Source organism: Taudactylus pleione, unplaced genomic scaffold (genome assembly GCF_031769625.1).
Source record: "Taudactylus pleione unplaced genomic scaffold, aTauple2 ptg000331l, whole genome shotgun sequence".
Taxonomy (NCBI): domain Eukaryota; kingdom Metazoa; phylum Chordata; class Amphibia; order Anura; family Myobatrachidae; genus Taudactylus; species Taudactylus pleione.
In genome coordinates this window covers 4,475,058-4,497,606 of record NW_028284732.1, presented here as the reverse complement: position 1 = coordinate 4,497,606, position 22,549 = coordinate 4,475,058, and the positions used below count along the sequence as shown (strand labels likewise).

At 43.5% G+C, this 22,549-nt stretch overlaps 1 protein-coding gene across 1 annotated transcript in view; it reads right to left on the bottom strand.

The window, feature by feature from the left end:
* LOC148509155 (all-trans-retinol 13,14-reductase-like) overlaps positions 1–19,990 on the bottom strand; it is a 74,972-nt gene extending 54,982 nt beyond the window's left edge. The window contains exons 1-4 of the mRNA XM_088443565.1: positions 19,789–19,990; positions 13,038–13,220; positions 5,402–5,631; positions 4,025–4,220 (exon numbers count right to left, since the gene is read on the bottom strand). Of these exons, the coding sequence (XP_088299691.1) occupies positions 4,025–4,220; positions 5,402–5,631; positions 13,038–13,220; positions 19,789–19,951 (772 nt within the window). The 5' untranslated portion in view covers positions 19,952–19,990. The remainder of the gene's footprint in view (positions 1–4,024; positions 4,221–5,401; positions 5,632–13,037; positions 13,221–19,788) is intronic.
* Between the last annotated feature and the right edge of the window lie 2,559 nt (positions 19,991–22,549).

The following is a 22,549-nucleotide window of genomic DNA, read 5'->3' as shown; positions in this document are numbered from 1 at the left end:
GTGTCCAAACGGAGCAACAATTCAATTGTTCCGTGAGGCGCCTATTCTATATAGACACCCAGCAGGGGGTGTCTAAAACAATTGAATCGCCTAGTCAACCTTTTTAGGAGAAGTGCCCTAGTCCTGTACCTTCATTTTCTTTCTTTCTTGAGAGGTTTTGAGATTAAGGTTTAGAGAACGTCAGATGAATCTTACTAACAAGGAAAACCCCATTGGGTTATTTATGGGTAGGAGTTGTGAATCTCTAAATAGCAGACACACCACTACTAAGAGGTCTTTATTAACTAACGTGATTGTGGTCTAAAATAATTGTGATACAGCCTGTGCTTTAGATTTAGTGGTAATGTAAAGGAATATAGAAAAATACATTTTACTTATTAATATGTTTTCCTTTTAGAAAGTAATTTCCGGAATGTCTCATCGCCACAAACTGTACTACTAGTTATCACACACCAGTCTTCAGTGTACTTTGAGAGTACATAGATAATATGCCTATTTCCGCTGTTAGCATTAATTGTTTTATCAGTCATTTAATCAGCACTTCAATAAACTAATTAAAGAGAGTTAATGGATAACCAGAGACTAATTCTGGGGAGATGCAAGCTGAGATAGGTGTGAGAGAAAAGGAATGAACAAGACGTAAGCCAAGGGCGAAACTAGAACTGTAGAAGCTTTTAGCAAACTTTAGTGGGACCACTAAGTTTTAGGTAGGGTCATTCTTCCTATCTTATCTTACCAAGCTACCAGCTCTACCTTCTTCCTCCAAAGTATCTTTGTGGAATTACATAGTAATAGTCACTACAGTATATAATCTGGTTTTGCTGATTTGGAGAGCATTTATAGCACAGTTAAGTGATAAGGTTCATTAGTAAAAGTGCAAGGTTAATTTTGTCCCACCTCTGACCGAGCCAGGGCCGGATTAGCCATCTGCAACTTCTGGCATTTGCCAGAAGGGCTGCTGGTCTCAGGGTGGTTCAAGGAGGGCGGAAGTACCCCCGCCCTCCACTCCACACTGCCAGATACATGCTATTAGCTCCGGGGGAGGGAAGGGGTGGCGGCTGTGGGCCAGGCAGAGAGTGGAGTGTGCCGCGAGGCTAGGCACGTGACTGGCGGTACACCCCCCTTGAAACAAAACCTTGCCCCTTTCGCGAATGCGCACACAGGGCGGACTGCCAGGGCTAATGTACAGCCCCAGTCTGTCCCTGGACCGAGTAGAAAGGTTTCATCTGCAGCTGCACTTTTACAGAAAGGTACATTTCTTGAAGCTCCTTGACCAAAAATGTTAAATACACAAAAGTGACACATGTAATAAGTCAGTCCTTGTGGCCACGCGGATAGCGGTTGTGTTCTCGTGGCTGGGGGTGTGGCCTTGCGGCCTGAACCCCCATTTTAGTTACTCGAGAGGTCCCGGAGATGCGGACTGCCCCCTGGGACTAGTCTTTGTGCAGTGCCGTGTGTCAGGAGCCAAGTGCTGCACGGGTGACACCCCTTGTGGCGCCACTGATATGCTCCCATTTTTGGGCCAGGAACGCCCCCACTCTGCCCCCCAAACGCCGCAGCCTGTCAATCAGGCTGCAGCATGGAAACACTGTGAGTGTTCCAATTGAATAAGGCTGAAAAGCTCCGATTAAAAATAATGACATTGGGGGCGATTCAATTGTTGTGTGGGCAGCTATAATCAATGGGTGCCCACTGTTGAAATTTAATTGTTCTAGGCACCCACTAATTATCGTCATCTTCACACCCTATTAGAAAATGCAAAATGGCTAAACCTGTCTAAAGTCCTGGTTAGGGCGCCCAAACTATGGGCTACGGGCTTATCGCACATTTTTGCTGGCACCCTCCTGAGGTTATCGTGCCTGAACAGAGCAACAATTCAATTGCTCCGTTGGGCGTCCATGGGCACATGCACAGCCTAAAGTGACAGTTACAGAGAGGACAGTTAGTGACGGTTACAGGTGAGGCAGAGCTGGACAAGATGATCTGCACATTAATGTGAGAGGGGGAAAGACAGTTCTAGGACTTGGCAGGATAGCACACAGCCGCTGAGATTAAGAAAAAGGCGTCTGATGTATCAAAAATGCGGGAAACATCCACTTTTTTTCCCATCAGACATTGTGTATTTATCACTATTTTTTCGTTTTTTTTAACGTCTTCTTTATCATGTATTTTCAGCAAAAATGGGAATGTGCTAAACCCCTTGAATTATGATATTTTTTCCCATTTTAGCTTTAGAATTTGATAATGGAAAAACAACTACATATTTTTTATCGGAATTCGAAAAAAACAACTAACAACTGTGCATGCTCAGGTTCAGTTTTGGACATGTGCGGTGAATGCTAGTTCTGCGTGGGTAACGAGTGGAATTCTAGTGTTTCTTTAAATTAAAGGAATCCCTTGTTACTAGGAAGATATCCCCTCCCCTTTAGTTTCTCCTTATTTTCCCTCCAAAAAACTACTCAATTTCTTTGTCTCAAATAGAGGTTGAGTCTCCAATATCCAAATATTCCGAAATATGGAATTTTTTGAGCGTGACTGAGATAGCCACACCTTTTGCTTTTTTATGGTTCAATGCACAAAATTAAAAATATTGTATAACATCATCTTCAGGCTGTGTGTATAGGAAATATATGAACATAAATGAATTTCGTGTATGTACATAAAAATGTGTTTGATTAACAAAATGATTAAAAATATTGTAGAAATTACCTTCTGGCTATGCGTATAAGGTGTATATGAAACATAAATACATTCTGTGCTTAGACTTGGGTCCCATTCCTAAGATCTCATTATAGTATGTATATATTCCAGAATACAGAAAAATCAAATATCCAAAATACCCCTGGTCCCAATCATTTTGGATATTGGAGACTCAGCCTGTGTGTGTATAGAATAGCCAATGGTAATTTTGATTGTAAATAAGTACTTTATTTCACAAAAAAAAAATTTTTTACCGCAAGATCTATGATGCTCTAATACAATTAATGCAGCAAAAGCTGAAGAAAAAAAATGAATGATAAGTTTTGTAACAAATTGACGATAAAACAATGATACACATGAAACTCACTCATTTTCAATAGAAAAATAAATTTTGCGAAAATCAAAGCTTAACGAAAAAAATAGCGAAATTTATAGCGATAGACTTTCTTACATTCCCATGATACTTATTTACAGAGAAAATGAGACGAAAATTCCTTGTATCACTTTTTTTTTTTAAATCTGTTGATACCTCAGTCCCAAAAGGAGAAATCAGTGAACAGAGGAAGGAGTTTGAGGAAACCGCTTAAAGCAAATACAAATTGGGCTGCAAGCAACCCTGCATCCGGAGTCACTTACACTTATCGCAAAGCCAGCAGTTGTTATCATATCTGACTTTACCCAAGTTCAGAGGGAAAGCTGATTCACTAGTGATACTCAGCACCTAGAGAACTTTATTATCACACAATTATCACCTTTACTACTTCAGGGTATAAGAGTTACACACACAGTACAATAAGTACCTTGGCCAATACATGTGTATCTGGGTTTAACGTCTTATCTGGAGGACTACTGCTCTAAGCACATTCCGCTACACATACTGTATCTGTGACAGCTTTACTCTGCTACTATATTCTGCTGTCAACATACTACTCTGCTAACATCTTGCTTGTTCTTTATTTGTAGTTATGGGTATGTATTTATGATATGTTGGGCTGGGGACACACAGGGAATGAATTTGAGATTTTGATTGGGAAGAATTTTCAGAGAGAGTCAGTAAATATAAATCACTTCCATTTTTTTTATACAGTACATGTGGAGTGAGAGTAAAATAATATAATGATGATGTTTTTGATCATGAAATTATATGGAAAGAGAATCCACAGGTGTATCAGCAATGGTCCATCCCTATGCTTTACTCCACTGTGGATTCCTGTGACTTTTTCTAGTTATTATGTAGTGCAATTGGTAATGCTAGTTATGAAGTTTCCTCCATGCTAAATCTTTATCAGGAGTACCATGTATCAGTACAGATGTTCTCACTAACCATAGAAAAGATAGCTGAAGACAGTCTGTAACTCTTTATTGCTGGTCAGGGTTTCCACCACATCCTGGTGACTGGACTCTGCTAGCCGGAATATGGGAGACACTTGGTGCAGCAGACCAGACCGCAGGAGAAGCAGGGCCAAAAACTGTGGGATCATCTTTAGTACAGCCAGCAGCGGCACATGACGAGCAACCTTCTGTCAGCAGAAACATCATAAGCAATTGTTACTAAAGTAAATACTGTTGTCTATATCACTGTCATGATAGGATCCGGGAGGCTCCTTACAATGTGATACCATAGGCTAACAGACATTAGTAGTAGTTTCTAGTGAAACCGGGATTATTATAAGGAACACCGATTGTTATAGATCATGAAGTATTAATTACAATCTGCAAAAATCAGAAGACATATTCTATCTGGCCTAATGTAGGCTAGCGATTTGGGGGTAAATTTAGTAAGTAGCTCTTTTCAAAGCCACCACATCTTCTACAGTTTTGGCTTCTGGATTTAAAAGGGCAATATTATTAAATACAAAGCACACCTAGTTTTGTAAATAATATTATTGCCCTTGTAAATCCAGCAGACAAAACTACCCAAGACGCGCCGACTTTGAAACGTGGTGCTTAATACATTTAATCCATGACCAATTTCTGTACAGTCATTCTCAGACAATACTTTAGGTTGCACATCCATCAATATTCAGACAATTTGCTTTAAGTCATCTGTGTGGCCAGAACTAGACATGGTCAGGGCAGCTGATAAGGGTCAAAAAGCCTAAATAGCAAAAGAGATCATTTAAAACTAGCTGTAACATTACTGGATATAATCAACACAAACAATTTTTTAAATAATGTTTTTTCGTTTTTGTTAAATCTACTATGAACCAAGCCAGTCACTTTAGCTTCTCTGTTACACATCTTTTTTCTATAGAAGAGTGAGACAGAGAATGATCCCTCCCCAACTACACAATATAGCAGAACAAATTGATGGTCATCATCCCAACTGTATTCATAAACCTTTCCACAAACACAAGTTTGGAATGACAAACGAGAACTCAAATATTCCATCACTTCTGTGAAATGGTCTATCCCACTGAGTCCAACTTTGTCTCAGTTCTGTTCATCTATACTTCCTATTCCCAGTTGATAAAAAAAAAGGATAAAATAATTTTTCCAAGCAGATCTTTTAAAATGCCAAGTGTAAAGAGAAGTACAGGGCAGATATTATGCTGGATATAACTAGTTTTGGTATGTCACATTGCTCATATAAATTTAAGGAATAGCATGACTAACTAAACTAACAAAGCATAGCTAAAAATATTTTTCCTATATCTGAGATACAACTATAATTTAAGTAAAACCAATAACATTTCATTACCTTCATCAAAGCTGTGAACTTGTCAATGGCTTCCTCTTCTCCTGGGAATTGCTTCTTCAGTGCGTCCGGAAATTCTGTTTTTCCTGCATAAAGCCGGTACACCCTGTGGCCTAGTATGACTGAGTCATATTGATTTCCCAAACGGTTCCACTGAAGCTGTCCTTCTGTTAATTGGTCCATGATTACACGCAACATTCCCCCTTCATGCATCTGCCCCACATAGTGAAGACCTGGAAAATTTCAGGATAATGTTAAATGCCATGGCTAAAGGTTTCTTAGAAATCGAAAAAAGTCATTAGTGATCATATCACTTCTTACAAATCACAGGGACAGGCTTCTTTCTGAGCACCTGTCCATGCATGCATATATTACTACATTCAGCCGATCCCTGCATGCATATAATACTCCATCCAGCCGATCCCTGCATGCATATACAGTCAGGTGCATAAATATTGGGACATTGACATAATTTTCATATTTTGGCCTCTATTCACCACCACAATGGCTTTGAAATGAAACAAACAAGATGTGCTTTAACTGCAGACTTTCAGATTTAATTTGAGGGTAATTACATCCAAATCAGGTGAACGGTGTAGGAATTATAACGGTTTCTATATGTGCCTCCCACTTTTTAAGGGGCCAAAAGTAATGGGACTAGTAACTCAAAAGCTATTTCATGGACAGCTGTGGACTATTCCCTCGTTATTTCATTATCAATTAAGCAGGTAAAAGGTCTGGAGTTGATTCTAGGTGTGACATTTGCATTTGGAATCAGTTGCTGTCGACTCTCAATATGAGATTCAAAGAGCTGTCACTATCAGTGAAGCAAGCCATCATTAGGCTGAAAAATTAAAACAAACCCATCAGAGAGATAGCAAAAACATTAGGTGTGGCCAAACCAGCTGTTTGGAACATTCTTAAAAGAAAGAACGCACCGGAGAGCTCAGCAACACCAAAAGACCCGGAAGACCACGGAAAACAACTGTGGTGGATGACAGAAGAATTATTTCCCTGGTGAAGAAAAACCCCTTCACAACAGTTGGCTAAATCAAGAACACTCTCCAGGAGGTAGGTGTATATGTGTCAAAGTCAACAATCAAGAGAAGGCTTCACAAGAATGAATATAGAGGGTTCACCACAAGATGTAAACCATTGGTGAGCCACAAAAACAGGAAGACCAGATTAGAGTTTGCCAAACAACATCTAAAAAAGCCATTACAGTTCTGGAACAACATCCTATGGACAGATGAGACAAAGATCAACTTGTACCAGAGAGATGGGAAGAGAAGAGTATGGAGAAGGAAAGGAACTGCTCATGATCCAAAACATACCACCTCATCAGTGAAGCATGGTGATGGTAGTGTCATGGCGTGGGCATGTATGGCTGCCAATGGAACTGGTTCCTTTGTATTTACTGATTATGTGACTGCTGACAAAGGCAGCAGAATGAATTCTGAAGTTTTTCGGGCAATATTATATGCTCATATTCAGTCAAATGCTTCAGAACTCATTGGACGGTGCTTCACAGTGCAGATGGACAATGACCCGAAGCATACTGCAAAAGCAACCAAAGAGTTTTTTAAGGCTAAAAAGTGGAATGTTATTGCAATGGCCAAGTCAATCCCCTGACCTGAATCCGATTGAGCATGCATTTCACTTGAAGACAAAACTGAAGGGAAAATGCCCCAAGAACAAGCAGGAACTGAAGACATTTGTAGTAGAGGCCTGGCAGAGCATCTCCAGGGATGAAACCCAGCGTCTGGTGATGTCTATGCGTTCCAGACTTCAGGCTGTAATTGCCTGCAAAGGATTTGCAACAAAGTATTAAAAAGTGAAAGTTAGATTTAGGATTGTTTAGTTTGTCCCATTACTTTTGGCCCCTTAAAAAGTGGGAGGCACATATAAAAACCGTGGTAATTCCTACACCGTTCACCTGATTTGAATGTAATTACCCTCACATTAAATCTGAAAGTCTGCAGTTAAAGCACATCTTGTTTGTTTCATTTCAAAGCCATTGTGGTGGTGAATAGAGGCCAAAATATGAAAATTCTGTCAATGTCCCAATATTTATGCACCTGACTGTATTACTACATCCAGCTGATCCCTGCATGCATATATTACAAAATCAAGCCCATTCCAGCATGTGTGTATTACTACATCCAGCCGATCCCTGCATGCATATATTACAAAATCAAGCCCATTCCTGTATGTGTGTATTACTACATTCAGCTGACCCCTGCATGCATCTATTACTACATCCAGCTGATCCCTGCATGCATATATTACTACATCCAGCTGACCCCTGCATGCATATATTACTACATCCAGCTGATCCCTGCATGCATATATTACTACATCCAGCTGATCCCTCCATGCATATATTACAAAATCAAGCCCATCCCTGCATGTGTGTATTACTACATTCAGCTGATCCCTGCATGCATCTATTACTACATCCAGCTGATCCCTGCATGCATATATTACTACATCCAGCTGATCCCTGCATGCATATATTACTACATCCAGCTGATCGCTGCATGCATATATTAGTACATCCAGCTGATCCCTGCATGCATATATTACAAAATCAAGCCCATCCCTGCATGTGTGTATTACTACATCCAGCCGATCCCTGCATAGTGTATGTTACTACATTCAGCTGATCCCTGCATGCATATATTACAAAATCAAGCCCATCCCTGCATGTGTGTATTACTACATCCAGCCGATCCCTGCATTCATATATTACTACATTCAGCTGATCCCTGCATGCATATATTACTACATTCAGCCGATCCCTGCATGCATCTATTACTATATCCAGCTGATCCCTGCATGCATATATTACAAAATCAGGCCCATCCCTGTATGTGTGTATTACTTAGAGATGTGCGCCGACCCCTTGTGTTCTGGTTTTGGTTTTGGTTCTGAATCTGGTTTGGGATTTTTTTCTTTGGTGTTTTGTTTTTAGGTTTTGGTTTTGGATCTGTATTTTTTTCCCAAAAATCATAAAAACAGCTAAAACCACATCATTTGGGCCTGTTTTTGTTCCTACAGTATTATGAAACCTTAATAACAATCATTTTCAGGCATTTCTAGGCATTTTTAACAACCTCACAGCTCACAATATTGATTTCACTATTTTTCAACAATACAGGCCAAAGGCTGCAGCGAGCTGGCTGGCTAAAGTAAGCAACAAAGCAGCAGCACAAACGCATGGCAGTTTAAAAAAATATCAGACATTTATGAAACATTACCACACAACAGTGGCAGACATGATGGCAGATTAATAAACTATAATAATGTCAATCGGCAATGCCCCAAATTGTGCCAAATATAAAGGAAAGAGGTGCAAGATGGAATTGTCCCTCCAACCCACTCTTATGTGGGATATTAAAAAGGACATGCACAGTTTAACAAACCAAGCACTTTAGCCACTAGGACTGACACTTTCGTGGCTGAACTTCTTGGTTTGTTTGGGCCCCCACAAAACATTTTTTGGAAGGACTACCTTCAATTATTAAGAAGGAGGTTGATGATGAGGGTGTTGGTGGTGGAGATTGCATGTGCTGGTCCAAACTGCTGTTAGCTGATACTGGACTGCTTGTTATTAATTTACAAATTATAATATTGTTAAACAAATTGCATGAACTCGCTGCAAATTATGTAACAGGGAGGAGGTGCCTAGATGGCTAACGTCCCTTCCTCTGCTAACTTTGGCTTTACAAATGGAACAGATGCATTCACAACTGTTGTCAGAATTTAGATTAAAATAATTCCACACCCAAGACGCTGCTTTTCTGGCTTTCTTTTTATCATTAGCAAGAACTGCTGCCACTGGTGGCTGATTTACGCAAACCACATCCTTATCATCAACATCCACATTAGCGTCAGATAGGACACAAATTTCCCTCTCATCCTCCTTTTGCACTTCCTCCACACTATCATCCTCATTTCTTATTATTTCACCATCTAATACTATCACAGCCGTCATGGCGTCAGTGATCCACTGTGAAACTGGGTGACAGCTGTTATACTTACTTCTTCTATCAAAGGACTGTTTAATAGTCAATTGTTCTTTTAAACTACTTCCGATCACGATTGAGGATGTTGATGATGATGCAGGTGTTGGTGTTGGAGATTGAAGGCGCTTGGATCCCACAGAGAGGGAGCAGGTAGGTGACACTGGACTTGTTGAGTTTTGGAACTTGGCGACATAAACTTTAATATTTGATGAATGTGCTCCAAGTGATGTAACAAGGAGGAGGTTCCTAGGTGGTTTAGGTCCCTCCCTCTACTCACTCTTGCTTTGCATTGGTTACATATGGCTTGACAACTGTTGCCCTGATTGGGGTGGAAATAATTCCACACATGACAACAATGGGCTTTGGCTTTTTCAATCCATGGGCAACTGCTGTTGCCTTACTTACACAAAGGACATCCTTGGCATCAACATCCTCATCACCAACATCTTCATCATCAACATCCTCATCATCCTTAGCACCTTCAACTACCAAACTATCCTCCTCCTCCATGTGCAATTCCACAGAAGCATCCTCACTGACTACGTCTGCAAGATGTTGACTGCCCTTCCCCACATTTACAGAGTGCACACAAATGTTGCAACTTGGAGGATCCTCCAGTACACTAGTATTTAGGTCTGGCTCACACATGGCAACCGCGGACACACTTGCACTCTCCTCGGGGATTTGTGATTTCGATTTCTCAGGGCACACAGTTGTTTTTTCCGAAGGGCTATCAGAATCAAAACCAGCAGTCTTCATAAAGAAAGGCCAAGGCCTTATTCTTTCCTTGCCACTTCGTGTAGTGAATGGCATATTGCCAATTTTTTGTTTATCTAAAGGCAAATTTCCTTTCATTTTTTTTTATTAACTTCAGTAAAAGTAGCTTTACCATATCGATGGAGTGACTTAAGCCCTGGGGCATGGGCCTTCACAGAGGATGAGGAAGTTGATTGCCTTGCACTGCTGTCGGCAGCTACAACATGTGGTTCTTGGCCTTGCTCTCCTGTCATGTGACAGCCCTCCATATTTTCTGCGGTCTTGAAGCAGTGTCACAAGCACCAATAGTGTAGCCAAGGTGCGGTTACAAAATTCACACATGTGCAGTCATGCACACACAGGAAAAAAATGTACAAAAAAAATACACTGTTTTTTTTTTTGCTGGTCCACAACTTGGGCCCAGAGCACAGATTGATGACGACTTGAGTCAGGCAGCACTAGGTTGCGTTGCCAACTTGCTAGATCTTCTGCGGCTAAGCCTAACACGCAAAGACACACAGACAATTATTTGAAAAAAAAGACAAAATGTTTGTTTTTATTTTTTTTCCAGCTCCAGAACTTGGGCCCAGAGCACAGATTGATGACAACTGAAGTCGGGCAGCACTAGGTTGCATTACCGACTTGCTAGATCTTGTGTGGTTAAGTCTAACACGCACACAGACAAATATATTGCACAAAAAAAATATTTTTAAATTTTTGGGGGGATACAGAACTTGGGCCCAGATGGACGCAGCAGACAGCACAGCAGACAGCACCAGCCCAGATAGACACAGCAGACAGCACAACAACACCAGCCCAGAATGGATCAGCACCAGTCCAGGAGACAGCAGACAGAACATGACACAGCAGACAGAACAGCACATCACCTCTCACTAGCCCTACACTACCCACCCTCCCTGTTCAGGCTCCACAGCTGGAGTGAAATCGGGACCCGCCGCGTCCCTTATATATAGAGACGAAAGCTCGCGATTTGCCTCGATTTGAGAGATCCGAGTAAGGCGGGAACATCCGAGCGGGCTTGGACCCGACTCGGATCTACAAAATTCGGGTGGGTTCGGATCTCTGAAAACCGAACCCTCTCATCTCTAGTATTACTACATCCAGCCGATCCCTGCATGCATATATTACTACATCCAGCCAATCCCTGCATGCATATATTACTACATCCAGCCGATCCCTGCACGCATGTATTACTACATTCAGCCGATCCCTGCATGAATCTATTACTACATTCAGCCGATCCCTGCATGTATCTATCACTACATTCAGCTGATCCCTGCATGCATCTATTACTACATTCAGCTGATCCCTGCATGCATATATTACTACATCCAGCTGATCCCTGCATGCATATATTACTACATCCACCTGATCCCTGCATGCATACATTACTACATCCAGCCAATCCCTGCATGCATATATTACTACATTCAGCCGATCCCTGCATGCATCTATTACTACATTCAGCCAATCCCTGCATGCATCTATTACTACATCCAGCTGATCCCTGCATGCATATATTACTACATCCACCTGATCCCTGTATGCATATATTACTACATCCAGCCAATCCCTGCATGCATATATTACTACATTCAGCCAATCCCTGCATGCATCTATTACTACAATCAGCCGATCCCTGCATGAAAATATTACTACATCCAGCCAATCCCTGCATGCAAATAGTACAAAATCAGGCCGATCCCTGCATGTGTGTATTACTACATTCAACCGATCCCTGCATAGTGTATGTTACTACATTCGGCCAATCCCTGCATTGTGTATATTACTACATTTAGCCGATCCATGCATAGTGTATGTTACTACATTCAGCCGATTGCTGCATTGTGTATATTACTACATTCAGCCGATCCGTGCAAAGTGTATGTCATACTTGCCGACAATCAGCTCCAGCCTTCCGGGAGGGAGCTGATTGTCGGCTAATAGCAGGAGGCGGGGCCGGCCATTGGGGGCGGCCATTTGGTGTCACACTGGGGGCTGGGCCGGGGCCGCACGATCGCGTCATCGTGACTCTGCCCCCGCTTCAGAATGCCGTTATTTTCGGCATTGTGAAGCAGGGGGCAGGGCCACGATGACGCGATTCTGCGCGAATCGTGTCCCGGGCTCCCCGCTGCGGGTGTTTCTGGTGTTTTCAGGGGGGAGGTCGGGATGGTCTGAGACTTCCGGGAGGCTTGCCTGCCTTTCCAGGGGGCCGGGAGCGGCACCCGAAAATCGGGAAAATCGGGAGGCCAAATCAGGAGGGTAGGCAAGCCTGGTGTATGTTACTACATTTGGCCCATCCCTACATGTGTATATTACTCCATTTGGCCGATCCCTGCACAGTGTATATTACTACATATGGCCCATCCCTGCATGTGTACTGTATATTACTACATCCTGCCCATCCCTGCATGTGTATAATACTACATTTGCTCCATCCCTGCAATTTTATGTACATTCGGGCAATAAGAAACTACAATATTTTCAGTGTGCGCATGTGTGCGAATCGCACTGAATATGCATCCTGTTGGCTATTGCTAGGGGATGCAGTGCAAATTTGGACGCAGAGGTGTAGGATTTCAGTGGGTGTTTCTGGATGGTGACAGGTAGGTGGCTAGCCAGATGCGAGTAGGTCACGGTCAGCATCTGCGACTTTTTCCGCATTTGCACTAATCCCAGCGGCCCTGTTCAGACGGACATTCTGTGTCTCTATAAGTCTAGTACAATGTTCGATGGCGCAACCGATGTGTGACTGATGGTGCAATATTTCTATTTAATTCCACAGTAGCTAGAGAGACCCTTCTAGATACCCTTTTCTAAATCCAAATACTCACCCACATCAAACTCATATCCATGTTCATGAAAAGTGTGACAGCTTCCTCCTGCTTGGTCATGCTGTTCTAGGACCAGAACCTTTTTACCTGCCTTTGAAAGCACAGCAGCTACCGATAGCCCACCTATGCCACTGCCAATAACCAATGCATCCAGGTTAGGAGGGATCTTGTCCTGGGAGAATCCTGCACTAGACAAAATAGACATACAAAACATTAACAAACAACAGAACATAATACGTTGCTGATTAATTAAAAATATGAAATTACTAACTCTTAATTAGAAATGTGCACAGGACCATTTTTGTTGGTTTTGGTTCCATTTGTAGGCCGGTTTTGGTTTTGCCAAACTGCCGTGACTGGTATTGGATTTTTTTCCAAAAAAAGCTAAAAATCACATCATTTGAGTCTTTTTTTTATTCCTAGAGTATTAACCTCAATAACATTAATTTCCACAAATTTCCAGTTAATTTTGACCACCTCATAGCTCACAATATTGTTTTCATCCAGTTTAGGCCAAAAGGTTGCACTGAGCTAGCTGGCTGACTAAGCTAAGCGACGGCAGTGGGCGGCACAAACATGTGACATTTCAAACATGGCACATGGCTCATACTGTGTGGAGCCACAGGGTTTATATATGCACGTGAACATAGTGCACCAAAAAGTACAAACAATAGAACATGAACATATATATATATATATATATATATATACACACACATACACACACACATATATATATATATATATATATATATATATATATATTAGGGGTGTGCACCGGTCACTTTCGTGTTTTGGTTTTGGATCTGGATCTTTCTTCGTGTTTTGGATCTGGATTGGTTTTGGCAAAACCACCCTTCCGTGTTTTGGGTTCTGGGTTTTGTGTTTTGGATCTGTATTTTTTTGAAAAAAAGCATAAAAACAGCTAAAATCACAGAATTTGTAGGTTTTTCTGCTCCTATGCTATTATTAACCTCAATAACCTTAATTTCCACTCATTTCCAGTCTATTCTGAACACCTCACACCTCACAATAGTGTTTTTATGTCCAAAAGGTTGCACCGAGGTAGCTGGATGACTATGCTAAGCGACACGAGTGGGCGGCACAAACACGTGACCCATCTAGGCGTGAAACTGCAGTGGCAGACAGGATGGCAGTTTGAAAAACTAGGCCCCAAACTGTACATAATGCAAAGAAAAAAAAGAGGTGCAAGATGGAATTGTCCTTGGGCCCTCCCACCCACCCTTATGTTGTATAAACAGGACATGCACACTTTAACAAACCAATCATTTCAGCGCCAGGGTCTGCCACACGACTGTGGCTGAAATGATTGGTTCGTTTGGGCCCCCACAAAACAAGCTGGCAATTAATCTGTCCCTGCACAAACTGGCTCTACGGAGGCAAGATGTCATCCTCATCCACCGATTCCTCACCCTCTTCAGTGTGTACATCCTCATCCTCACAGAGTATTAATTCGTCCCCGCTGGAACCACAGGTCCCTCTGTACGTTCTGGAGGCTGGTCTCCCTGGAAGAGTTGATAATTCATTTTATGAACATCATCTTCTCCACATTTTGTGGAAGCAACCTCCTACGCCTTTCGCTGACAAGGTTCCCAGCTGCACTAAACACTCTTTCGGAGTACACACTGGAGGTGGGGCAACTCAGGTAAAATAGAGCCAGTTTGTATAGGGACCTCCAAATTGCTTCTTTTTCCTGCCAGTACAGGTACGGACTGTTTTGACATGCCTACTTGGATGCTGTCACCGATGTAATCCTTTAACAGACAGACGCACGCTTGTCACTGCTGCTTTGAGGATGCAAGTGCGGCTACAGCCCACACAATTCACAAAGACAGAAAAAAGAAGAAGAATATTTTTATTGTTTGTGTAGCACACTTTGAGGGTGTCACCACCCTTTAACAGACAGACGCACGCTTGTCGCTGCTGCTTTAAGGATGCAGGTGCGGCTACAGCCCACACAATTCACAAAGACAGAAAAAAGAAGAATATTTTTATTGTTTGTGTAGCACACTTTGAGGGTGTCACCACCCTTTAACAGACAGACGCACGCTTGTCGCTGCTGCTTTGAGGATGCAAGTGCGGCTACATCGCACACAAGTCACAAACACATTAAAAAAATAGTTTTTTATTTTTTGGAGCACTTTGAGAGTTACACCACCCTTTAACAGACAGACGCACGCTTGTCGCTGCTGCTTTGAGGATGCAAGTGCGGCTACAGCCCACACAATTCACAAAGACAGAAAAAAGAAGAATATTTTTATTGTTTGTGTAGCACACTTTGAGGGTGTCACCACCCTTTAACAGACAGACGCACGCTTGTCGCTGCTGCTTTGAGGACAGTATCATATGCAGTGACAGTAGACTTGTCAGAAATTGTTGGCACGTCCTTCAGTCCAGACCAGATGTCCAAACCAGCCCTTGACTTATGACACAGGCGCACGCTTGGCGCTGCTACTATGTTGATGCACGTGCGGCTACATCGCACACAAGTCACAAACACATTAAAAAAATAGTTTTTTATTTTTTGGAGCACTTTGAGGGTTACACCACCCTTTAACAGACAGACGCACGCTTGTCGCTGCTGCTTTGAGGATGCAGGTGGAATCTAGACGGGATTTGGAACCGGGGACACACTACCTTCATCAATTGTCTAAATCCCACTGCACTAATGGCGGATACCGGACGCACGTCTAACACCAACATAGCAGTCAACGCCTCAGTTATACGTTTTGCTTCAGGATGACTGCTGTCGTACTTCATCCTCATCGCTAGTGACTGTTGGAGGGTCAATTGTTTAGTAAAAGTAGTGATGTTCCTACTTCCTCTCTGGGATGATGAACAACTCCCAGCAGCAGCAGCAACAGCACTAGGAGGAAGTGGTTCTTGATCTTTCCCTATTTTATTTTTATCGGAGAAAGTTTGGTCCTCCATTTATGTTATATTGATATATACGTGCGGCTAAATCGCACACAAACACAGAAAATATTTTTTTATTTTTGCTGGAGAGTAGTGCACTTTGTGGGTTACACCACCCTTTAAGAAATGAGCCAGTCGGCTCTTTACTTATGGGAAACAGGCGCACGCTTGGCGCTGCTCCTTTGTTGATGCACGTGCAGCCACAGTGCACACAAGTCACAAACACAGAAAATATTTTTTTTTTTGGTTTGGAATGTACTTTGGGGGTTACAGCACCCTTTAACGGTCAAGCCAGCCGGCCCTTTACTTATGACACAGGCGCACGCTTGGCACTACTTTGTTGATGCACGTGCGGCTACTGCGCACACAATTCACAAACACAGAAAATATTATTTTTTTTGGTTTGGACTGGAGTGTACTTTGGGGGTTACAGCACCCTTTAACGGTCAAGCCAGCCGGCCCTTTACTTATGACACAGGCGCACGCTTGGCACTACTTTGTTGGTGCACGTGCGGCTACTGCGCACACAATTCACAAACACAGAAAATAATTTTTTTTTTGGTTTGGACTAGAGTGTACTTTGGGGGTTACAGCACCCTTTAACGGTCAAGCCAGCCGGCCCTTTACTTATGACACAGGCGCACGCTTGGCACTACTTTGTTGATGCACGTGCGGCTACTGCGCACACAATTCACAAACACAGAAAATATATTATTTTTTTAGCACTTGGGGGGAGCACCCCTGATGGACACAGCACCCCCTGGACAACACTACAGCACCCCTTTAGGACTGGGACACTGCACAGGACTTTGGAGTGGACACAGCCCCTATGGAGAACTGACTGCACAACACAGTCCAGCCAGCCCCTATGGACTTTGAAGTAGTGGACACAGCCCCTATTCACAACAGCAGCACAGCACAACACAGCCAGCCCCTATGGACTTTGAAGTAGTGGACAACAGCAGCACTACACTACACTACACTACACTACACAGCCCAGCCAGCCCTAACTCCCACCCTCCCTCTTCACTGTCCACAGCCGAGTGGGTACCTTATATAGGATCCAAAACCCGCGAGACTCGGAAGGCGGGATGATGACGTTTTGCCTCGATTTCAGATCCGAGTCAGGCGGGAAAAGTCGAGCCTGACTCGGATCAGACTCGGATTGGGGGGGCTCGGATTTCAGAAATCCGAACCCGCTCACCCCTAATATATATATATATAGAACAATGAGTTGACTGTAGAGCGACTGGTTTATAAAAAGTGCATAAATCATATAAATATTAAAACCAATTCTATGGTTAAAAAATGAAAGTGCCAGTGCTTTATAAATAAATAATTCAACAATTTAATACATATACATTATACAGTGATAAGAGAAAAAATAAAGTAAAAACATACAGCATACACATAAAAAGATCCCTTTTTTAGATGGAAGGGTAAAATCAGAGAAGGAAAAAGGTCTAAAAACTAAGCACTTTAAAAAGAAAGAAATCTTTTTTAAAAGTTTAAATAAATAAATAGCTTATCTGAACAAGGTGGATAAGGTTTGACACATTCATAGGTTCAAAAGGCAAGGCAAGCTCTCTCAGTATACTGTATATATTTCATAGACAAAAACCTTATGATTTCACATGTCCCATTAAGGCTACTTAGACTTTATTGGGGGGGTCCCCAACTCCCCAGGGATCCCCGGCCTGGGCTGACTAGTGGTCAGGGGTGATGCTGCAGGCAGAGGGCCCAGTGAAAGGGCTCCCCTGGCTGTGGCATCACCCCCCCCCCTCCCACTAGAAGGAGTCTGGTGCTTTTTATGGTAAATACAGGGGGACCTATGCAATTTGTCCTCCTGTATTTCCAGAACCAGGACCGGCTCAGAGCCCTTTGCTGGTTGCGCTAAATTACGGGGGACCCCCAGCGTCATTTATCCACCGTATTTTGGCAACCAGGACAGGTTCTGAAAAGCCTGGTGCTGGTCGTGCTTAATATGGGGGACCCCTACGTTGTTTATCCGCTGTATTTAGCACAACCAGTACTGGGGCTCAAAAGCCTGGTGCTGGTTGTTTTCTGGGGGCGGGGCCACGCCATTTTTTTTTTATTAAACATAGAAGCAGGTATCCTGGATCTACCAGATCTGAGCCTGCATTCTGTGTGCTGCTACCTCTCCCGGGTCCTAACGCCTGCACTGTCCCCAGGTTCTGGCCGCAGCTGACGCCCGCTACCCCCCCGCGCCTTTCCGCTGGCTCCTGCTGCAGCTAACGCCAGCTTCTTTTCCCCGAGCCCACCACCACTAAAGCTGCAAATGACGGCCATCTTGGTGCATCCAAGTGAAGCCACAGTTATTACACCTGCTGGAGGCTCCTACTGCAGCTGCGCAACAAGTTGAAAAGTCCTATCTTTACAATGGCGCATTCTTGAGGTAATAGTTTAAAAACTGTAACTTTTCAATTTACCTGAACCACAAAAGCACGTACCCTGGCACAATAGCTACCTGATAAAACAAACCCCAAGTCTAAATTCCACCCCTACCCTGAGTTATGCCTTCCCAAAAATCCCCCATAGACTATACCAGAAAAGGGTTCCTAATTGAGAATGTCAGAAAAAAGTGACAGTTGGAGCTTTAGATTACTCCCATGTCCTAATTTTTTATGTTTTTGCCCAGAAATATGGCATGCAGCACCCTGCGACAGTTCTACCTGCCCCTACCAAATTTCACTGTGCCCTTATAATTATATATATATATATATATATATATATATATACACACACACACATATTATATATATATATATATATACACACACATACATACACACACACACACACACACACACAGTATATATATTTATTTTATTATTATTATTATTTTTTTTTAGATCGCAGCTCAATTCAAACTGATTGGGGTCACAGGGATTATATATGCACGTGTACATCTTTAGAACGTGAACGTCTTTAGATGGACACATCACAGCCAATTTACAGCAAAGTACAGCGCAGCATACAGCAGTGTGCCCCTCTATACTTATTGACCAAGGGCCTGATTCAGAGATGGACGCTAATGCGATTGCAACTGCGTATTTGTATGCAATGCAGTTGTGAAGATATGCAAGTGTCAGCAAAGATTACCTGAGCGTTAAGATGCCCACAGCTGCCTTCTCACCTGCGTGCGGCTACACATATCATTATCTACGTAAACATCGAAGTACATCGGCGGCCATCTTACCCAGCCATGGGAGTTTCTCTGACAAGTAGAGCTGCGTATGCAATCGCAGTGGCTAATTTATGCACGCCCATGTAACGGCGTTTAAATGGACAGGCACGCCTCCATATGTAACTACTCCCAATACCACCCCCAAACGCTGGAAGTCCGCCACTCACTTGGTGATGGATTCCTGTATGCATGCCTGATCGCAATTCAATCTCAGCGCACGTGCAGTGCATACGCCATGGCAAATAATCGGATCTGCAAGAAAACTGCATTAGCGTCCATCTCTGAATCAGACCCTATGAGCAGAACAGCCACTTGTGAGTCTGGACACAGCACAACCTATACAGCAGAGTAAAGCGCAGCTTACAGCAGTGTGCCTGACAGAGAAATGGCGCAGAATCCCAGCAGTGGCGCCTTAAGTAGAATTCAAAACACGTGAGTATCCGACACCGCGAGGATGACGTTTTGCCTTGAAGTGGAATCTGAGTTAGGCGGAAAGACCTGAGCCGCTTGGATTGAGTCAGAGGACGGAAGTTCAGGCGAGTTCGGATTGCATGCAATCTGAACCACTCATTTCTACTTTTAATACAGAGCAACAAATCCACTTACCTTGTTTAAGTACTTTGTCTCTGGCACTCTTGTCAGTAACTAGAGGTCTCGGGGGCTGCACACAGTCTTCCCGAAACAGACTCCCCCATCCATAATAAAACCACAGGAACAAATATAGCAACAGAAGACACAGTAGAAAAAGGGACACAATCAAGAACACCATTATTGTGTGTAAAGTGCAATGGGTTAAAAGGTACACATAAGTACAAGGCACATCCGTTTATGAAACAATACACATATGGAGTACAGAATTACACACAGGTAGAAATAAACACAAACATACTATATAAAGAAAATCTACGCACAATTATTGCAGCAGGCACAAACTGCAAACAAAGCACAAAAATCACAGATAACCAGTATGAACACACACTGCACAATCAGCACACTGCGAAGAGACTCACACAATCATAACTCACACACTACAAACAAAACTACACTCCAATTAATCGACCCACATACACAGACTTCTTGCACTAACAATGTAATCAATGTACTTTTATATGTTTGGTATTACACAGGACAAAGGTTAATTCTTATCACAACAAATCCAGGAGAAATGCCTGCAAAGCCACTCCCCAGTACAGATCCAGCTAAATCAGAAAGACTGATAATTACTTCTATACATGGCTCTGCTACCATCAGAAGATTCAAGGTTGCCACCTAGGGTTCCAGTGGTTAATGGATGTCTAAAATACAAAATTATTTATATAATATTAATCATGCAGTGTTTTTTTTTTTTTTTTTTTTAAACTCCCAGAGGTGTCACCACTCCCCATACAGCACATTGGCTGCTAGCACTGTATGTGTGCTTTTCAGTGAGTCCTTTAAATTATGCATTCAGAGTTGTTTATTTTCATTGCTTAGAGCATAGTTGCCTACTGCACCGGAATTTGCGGGAGGCTCATGATTTTTAGGGTAGCACAGTGAATTAGGGGATATTAATCAGTCTCTTTTGGGTGGTAGAACCACCCAGAGGCATGGAGTCTAACAAACTCACCAGTAAACCAAGAACCTCCGCAAGGCGGGATGGAATTCTCCTCTGGGAGTCCTCAGGTCGCAGTGCTCTGGATAGCACCAAGAGACTGAATAGGGTCACCTGAAGAGGTTCAGGGGTCTATTTACTAAGCAGTGTTAGGAGACAGAGTGAAAAGTGATAAGAAAGGGATAAGGTGCCAGCCAATCAGCTCCTAACTGCCATCTCACAGGCTGTGTTTGAAAAATGACAGTTGGGAGCTGATTGGCTGGCACCTTATCACTTTTCACTCAGTCTCCTAACACTGCTTAGTGTAACACCCCCTAGGGAATGGTATTTGTAAATACACCCCTCTCAGTGTTAAAGCTTGCTTCCTGTTGTAGATATTGCATTCCTGAGACCCTGGGGATCGGTTTTCAGGTAAAGGAGGGGCTGGAGAGATAGACACGCAGGAGTGGGAAGACTGGGTGTGTAGCAGGCAGATTAGGGAAAGGAGGGGGGAGGAAGAACAAAAGGTTTTTGAGAAGAAGAATTTGGGAGAGAGGAGACATCTTTGGGAAGCGTCAGAGCTGGAAGCAGAAATGTAGCCCTCGTGCTCCCATCTCAGGGGGAGATTGACGGGGCCGTGGTGGCTACCACGATGCCCATCTAACGCCAAAGGAGAAAGATGTCTGGAGTGAGACCACTGAGATAAAGGGGTCTATGTACTAAGCAGTGATAAGTGACAGAGTGAAAAGTGATGTCTGTGATAAGTGTCAGCCAATCAGCTTCCAACTGTCATCTCACAGGCTGTGTTTGAGAAATGACGGTTGGGAGCTGATTGGCTGGCACTTATCACAGACTTATCACTTTTCACTCTGTCACTTATCGCTGCTTAGTACATAGACCCAGGCCCGCCAAGAGCCGTGGCGGGCCCCGGTAATAGGGGGTGTGGCCTAATAGTGGGAGGTGTGGCCATGCCCCCTTGCCGGGAAAAAAAAATGGGGATGGGGAGAGGGGGCGCTCTGAGCCCCCTCAGCCCGGCGCAAAGCCAGGGGGGCGTGATCAGTGTGATAGCTCCCCCGCACAGGCATAGGAGACTGTTGCGGCTGCTGCTCAGAGGCCACGAGCAGTCTCCAACTGCGGCTCAGCACACGCTGTGTGCAGGGCTGCTGTGAGGGGGGGGGAGTGGCGCCGGACACGGGCCCCCACCGGGCCCCTCAGGAAACCCGGGCCCGGGTAATCTGTACCTGCTCCCCCCCCTCTCGGCGCCCCTGCATAGACCCCAAAGTCTGTGAGAGACCACAGAGAAAGAGCTGGAATGTTGCAGCATGAGCAGCCCAGTGAAGTGTTTAGGCCCCATGAGAGGGGTAAGAGATGTCAGTATATGTGTTGGAGAGATGGGGGAAGAGGAATTTCCCAGGAGCTTTATTGTTAGGGGATAGGAGGAGTCCCTTATGCATAAAAGCCCACCAGCAGCCATTAAAGGGGGGGGTCACTGTGGCTGCAGTGTGGCTATAGGAGCCGTTCCTGTAGGATAGGGATGGGCGGCAGCTGAGAGTTTGATAGCTGCAATAGAAATGTCTGTATATTGCTGTCCCATGTGAAAGAGAAGGGGAGCAGAGAGAGGCAGACTGGGTATAAGACACTCTGTATATTGTCTAAGAAGAGACAAAGGAGAGGCAGAGTGCAAACGAAGTTATGTGAGATGTGTGCGAAGCTGTGGAACTACAGGCACCAGCCAGCAAAGGGCTAGGTGGACCTTCACATATGAAGTGGAGAACTACAGGCACCAGCCAGCCTAGG